At 44.3% G+C, this 6,107-nt stretch overlaps 1 protein-coding gene across 1 annotated transcript in view; it reads right to left on the bottom strand.

Moving 5' to 3' along the window:
* The window catches only part of igbp1 (immunoglobulin (CD79A) binding protein 1), a 3,927-nt gene extending 576 nt beyond the window's left edge, over positions 1–3,351 (bottom strand). Inside the window, exons 1-3 of the mRNA XM_086132168.1 lie at positions 2,856–3,351; positions 2,368–2,697; positions 1–689 (exon numbers count right to left, since the gene is read on the bottom strand). The exon at positions 1–689 is cut by the window's left edge and continues 576 nt beyond it. Of these exons, the coding sequence (XP_085988294.1) occupies positions 417–689; positions 2,368–2,697; positions 2,856–3,332 (1,080 nt within the window). The 5' untranslated portion in view covers positions 3,333–3,351 and the 3' untranslated portion in view covers positions 1–416. The remainder of the gene's footprint in view (positions 690–2,367; positions 2,698–2,855) is intronic.
* Positions 3,352–6,107: the final 2,756 nt, after the last annotated feature.

The raw sequence follows: 6,107 nt of genomic DNA, 5'->3' as shown, positions 1-6,107 counted from the left end.
CTGTCAGTCATCCTTCTATCATTATTTCAGGCCAACCCAGTCCATCGGCCGTCGTCGGCGACAGCCAATCGGCATTGAGAATGCACTGTGCACGCAGGCGAAGCACAGTCTCGAGAAAAAAAATAACGAACAAACAGTGTTATATACCCTTACAGTCCCACTTACTGCAATAATATTGTCCCATATTGTCGCACAGAGTGTGAGTGTGTGTATGTGCCCTTTTTTTCTTCGCGTGCGGGTTCATGTGATGTAGTAAGTGCATTCTTGATGTTGCTGCTCCAGATGGACCGAAATAACGACAGAACGATGTCTGACGTACTGACGTGCCCACCTCTTTTAATACAACGGTTTTTCGAAGATTTTCTAAAGCATGTCCACAGAACAAGGCATGTTTGGGCAACTGGTGTTGGGACCAGTTAACCCATGTTTTGGCGGTTGCCATAACCTCTGCGATGATCGTCCTTCCAGTCATCCCATTTCCTAGCCTTCATCAAAGAGTCTTCATCATCGTTTTCAGCCTGTTTCTCCTTTTCTTCTTCTTCACGCTCCTTAGCATCAATGTCTTCCTCTACTGCAACCCTTCTGGGAACCCCCTGATCAGGCAAGACTCCATGTTTCTTGTGCTGATCATACCAGTCATCCACTGTCATGCTGGGAAGGCTGGGATAGCCGGCCCCAAACACCTGAGCCTGGGGAAAGAACAAATATGATGAGTTGCTCTTAAATCAGCTGCAAGTTATCCTATCATTTTATCACCCACATCACGACACAGACGGTCACTTTGTCGGTGGACAGTGGACAATTCTGCGGCATCAGGTAATGAATGGTTGAACACATTTGCCAATTCTACATCTTGAAATAGTTGGGCCTGAAAGGCAGGTGCAAATCATACCTTCATGGCCTCGCAGATAGCCGCAACTTGTCAGACTCTACCACCAATTCATGCAACAGCACAGTCGCTTCTCGCTAAATAGTATAATACTGCAGTAATGTGTAATTTAAAAGGAGGAATGAATGCTTTACAACAGTGGCGCCCAATACGTCGATCGCGATCGACCGCTAGCTTGCGGACTGGTCCCAAGTCGATCGCGAGGGCTGTAGAGGGGAAAAAAAAATATTTAAATCCTAAACATTTTGTGTTTTGGTTTGTGTGTTATTAATATGATATACCTGTATTCTTGTGTTAGGGCACACTGCACCATTAGCATCCTGTCTCACTTTCACAAAAAGTATTTAAAAAATAAAATTAAATTTTAAAAAGCAGGTCACCTTTGACCACCTTTGTAAGTTGTTTGCGGTCAGCCGTCTGCAATTGCAGCTTGCGATCAGAGCTGTGGCGATATATTTTATTGTTGTTATTATTATTGTATTATTATTATTCTGAGTTTGTTTCATGTACAATTCACCAAGGACACTGGCAAAGAATAGGAATCTAGAGGGCCGAGGGAAGCATTCTAAAAAGGTACATGTGAGCTACAATTGTTAACTGGCTGCAAAAGCGCATCGCATGCCTCGACGTCGGGTCTCCCACTAAGGTAGGCAGTGCTTTCCTTTTCACAAACTCTTGTGTCGACTGCGTGAGTGTGGAGTAACGGGTCGATCGCAGAACGTTGGTTGATCGAAAAATTGATCTTTGGTCAAAAAGTTTGGGCACCCCTGCTTTACAAGAATGTAATGTAGCTAACCTGCAGTTGATTCTGGCAAGAGTTTTTTCTTTTTAATCCTGTTTTGTGTGAGGCTCCGAAGGTGTGTGTGGTTCACGATCGGATGCGGGAGTCGGGGGGTTGCGCCAGTGGAGGGAGGAGGAAGATGATTGTAAGAGCGTCTACCCTATTTTTCTTTACCAGCCAAAATGAATGATAAATAAAGTAACACCAACGTTATTTTGACTGGACGATCAAGGGCGTGGAGATAAAACTACTGCCTCCCAGCCCAAAGGCTTTCTGCTCACAAGACGTGCGCAAAATGCAAAATATCAACTGATTTCGTTACACAGCTCGGTGTAAAGTCTACTTATTTCGCATAAAGGTTTTGGTTTTATAGCTTTGGCTTATGCTAACTTAAAGGCAAATGACCCAGTAATTAATATGACACAGTTGACTTATCTACTTCAATTCGATGGGCCAACTGACAAAACACTTTGACGTGCAGTCTTTTAACTAGCATTCACTGCAAAAATTTAATAATAAATACATCATATATGCAAACATTTTTAAAAAATAAAGCCTACCCATCAACCTGAAATTAAGCTGACTTTTTGGGGCGTCCAAATTGCAGCCTTTGTGATTCCAAAATTGCATTCTACTACATTGCGAGGTCAATTGGAATTTGATGTAATGTTCAGCCCTTCCCCATACTCCAACTAACCTGCATAGCATCCTTGGTGAGGATGAACGGTTTCATGGGTGGCCTGCTCGGTCTAGCAGGCTGTGCGGCACCAAGCTGCATTTGATCCATACTCTTCAGTATTTCCATCTCCTGGTCTATGCTCTGTACTTCATCCAGGCACAGAATCACCCATTTCCGGACATTGAGCAAGTAAAAATCTCTGCTGGTTTCATCATCGGCCTGTCCATTCTCCACAGATCTCCGCACATCTGACAGTCTGGCCTCCAGCTCCTTCTTCTGACTGTATCGCTCAATTTTGGCTTGTCTTTGTGCCGCCATGGCAACCAAGTTTGATGTACTTGGCATCGCCTGGGAAAAATACAGTGCACAGTTAAAGATAAAGTTGACAAAATTATGAATATATGAATAGCTAAGAACAATGAAGGGAGCAAAATGAATGAAAGCCGCACACCTTTTTTAAATTTGTCTATATTTTTAATGACCTTAATGGTCAATTTGACACTTACCATGCAGGTGGAGGGTGCATTCTCTGCTGCTTCTTCAGGAACTGTGCTGTCAGTCATAGACTGCGGCAGATGAAACTGGGATATGTTATAGTCTTGACATCTCTTCAAGAAATCCAAGAAGTAAGCCCGAGCGGTTTGGACAATCTCCAATCGTTTGTCTCGACCCGTCACCTTCATGGTCAGGGCGCCTAAGAGTGCGGGGCACAGCAGATATTTGAGGTCCGCTGTGGCAATCTCCTCCAACTCTTCATTGGGACTAAACAAGTCCAGCTGAGCAGCCATTCGGGATGTTTCTTCTAGCATACTGATCGCACGTTTAACTCGGACCTGAACACTGTTTGAAGCAAGAGGATCATTTGTATTGTCTACCTCGTCAAACATCTTCCAGCCACGGTCAAATAAGTCCGATAATTTGGGAGCTTCGGCATCTAAATGCGAGTTTGGTCTTTCGCCGTCGCTTGTTTCACACTCCGCCATGTTGGTACAATTTCCGGAAACTCTCTCCTTTGTTTAAATTATTGCAGGGATTCAGTGGACATTACTGCCATCTATTGGTGCAAAATGTTAGCTCAAGAGAATTATGTTTCAGCACTCCACTGTATTTGAGATAACTGTGAAATGTTCGTAACACGGGAGACGACATATGCAGCAGTTGTTTCAATTAATGGGCTTGCAAGTAAATATCATGTCTTATTCACGTTCATTTCTTTTGTCGTCCAAAGGTGACAAGAAAGTTTTCCCTCGCAAAGTCACTTTTGTTTTATTTTATTATTTCCCCCCCAAGCGAGATGCTTTTTTGCGGCCCGGTGGTCCAGTGGTTAGCACGTCGACCTCACAATGCAGAGGTAACGGGTTCAATTCCAGCTCCGGCCTCCCTGTGTGGAGTGTGCATGTTCTCCCCGGGCCTGCGTGGGTTTTCTCCCGGTACTGCAGTTCCCTCCCACATTCCAAAAACATGTATGGCAGGCTGATTGAACACACTAAATTTTAGTTTTCATCCACTGGACCACCGGGCTGCAAAAAAGTGTTCCCTTGGGAAAAAAATAAAATAAAAGAAAAGAAAAGTTACGTTATTTCACAATCTTTGCGAGGGAAAACTTTCTTGTCACCTTTGGATGACAAAAGAAATGAACGTGAATAAGACATGACATTTAGTTGCAAAATTTAGAGTGTTCAATCAGCCTGCCATGCATATTTTTGGAATGTGGGAGGAAACCGGAGTACCCGGAGAAAACCCACGCAGGCATGGTTAGAATGTGCAAACTCCACACAGGAAGGCCAGAGCCAGGATCGAACCCACAACCTCTGTACTGTGAGGTCGAGCTAACCACTGGACTGGCTTGAACATTGATATAAAAAAAAAAAAAAAAACCCCACATTTGGAAAGCACCTCCATTTATTTGTCAGAATTTTCAGACATAAGAAAATCCACATCGACGAGAAATTTTGCCTAAAATTATAAATTGCTTGAACATACAGGTATTTATTTTGTTTTACTCTATCTTGAAACCGACTGTATGCTAAGCAAGCTACCAAATAGCTAAACTAATGAGAGACACAATATGCGATCAGCTCGACAAAAATACATTTTCTCGTCACTGTCACTTTTTGAATCGAGAAACATTTCCACATTTCAAAATGATCCGATAATTGATTTGAGTGTTACACTCAAAGATCACTTCACTCGTCATGTGAGCAAAACAACCCATTTATTCAGCTCATTCATTTGTGTTTTGCTAGCAGTGTTGAGCTGAGCAAATGACCACAAAAATGTCCTACCTGTGTGATCATGTTGCACACGCTCTTCCACTGCACACATCGAGCAAAATTAATTAATCGAAACTGTCATGTTCCAGCAGATGGCGGTTGAAATGGTCCAAATCTAACGCATAACTTATACCATCACACTCTTTAAATAAAATATACAAACAATTTGGACTCAGATTCGAGCTGCTATTTCTCAACATTCAGAAGAGCCAGATGAGGTGGCTCGGGCATTTGATTAGGATGCCTCTCTGGTGAAGTGTTGCGTGCATGTCCCACTGGCAGGAGGCCCGGATGATGACCCCGGACACACTGGAGAGACTCTCTCTCCCGGCTGGTCAAGAAGAGCCAACCTCTGCATAGTGAACATTCCTAAAGGTAGCAAAGACAGAAAGGACCTCTCAAGTTCGTCTCAGAGATTCTGAGGAAAGCGATGGGAGCAGATTTTTTGTCCACGTCCCCGAACTGGAGAGCCCACCAAACTCAGACGGTCAGAGGAAGACTCCACGCACTTTCTTTTGGTGTGGTTATCCAGGTTTCAGCAGAAGGAAGCAACACTGCACTGGGCCCATAACCACAAAGTCAAGTCCCAGGATGCCACTTTACGGTTCTATCAGGATGTCAGCGTGGTGCTCGCCCAAAAAAAAGAGATCAATTTTGAAATGATGTGAAGGAAGCTCTGTACCAGATGAACATCATGTTCTACATGCCGCACCCTGCCCGGGTGCGCATCACTAATGATGAGGTGATGAGGCATTTACCTTTGACACACCAGTGGTCTGTTTGACAAAGCAGGTTTAGAGATAACTCAAGAGTCTTTTTACCCAAAAATGAGGGGAGCTATGAGTTTTGCCTTTGAATAAGGCAGATAACTGAAACTACAGAAAAAGGGGTAACTCTAGCCTGCTTCAAAAATGAGGTAACTTCAGCTCTCGGTCAGTTACCGCAGTAACAGACTCTCTGAATCTAACCTGGTCAGGACCGGGTTTGTCTGTTCTGTTGAAAGTTATGCATTGATCCGGGCATTGATCCACGGCGTCGCTCTCCCTTTGTCAGTTGCAACGCTGTTCCACTTCTTCCTGATAATGTGTTCAAACACACTGTATGAGTGCATTAATATTTTCAGCTCTAGTGGGATGAAATGCAGCCCTGCCCATTGCCGTGCTGACTTGTCGAATCGGAGATCCTTGAATGCTGTCTTTACTCCATAGTTGTGGTGCACGCACCTACCTCCTGGTGAAGATACTCCAAGTCAGGGGTGTCCAAAGTCGGTCCTCGAGGGCCGCTGTCCTGCCTGTTTTCCAGCTCTCCCTGGAGCAACGCACCTGATTCAAATCATCAGGAACGTTCTAATGCTGCTTCAGAGCTGGCTGATGAGCTGATCATCTGAATCAGGTGCGTTACAGCCGGGTGAGCTGGAAAACAGGCAGGACAGTGGCCCTCCAGGCCTGGAGCTGGACATGCCTGCTCTAAGTTGATTAAACTGAT

Source organism: Hippocampus guttulatus, chromosome 2 (genome assembly GCF_054856545.1).
Source record: "Hippocampus guttulatus isolate MCC_2025c chromosome 2, RoL_Hgut_1.0, whole genome shotgun sequence".
In the NCBI taxonomy this organism is placed as follows: domain Eukaryota; kingdom Metazoa; phylum Chordata; class Actinopteri; order Syngnathiformes; family Syngnathidae; genus Hippocampus; species Hippocampus guttulatus.
The sequence above is the reverse complement of the archived record's forward strand: the minus strand, read 5'-3'. Positions and strand labels throughout refer to the sequence as shown.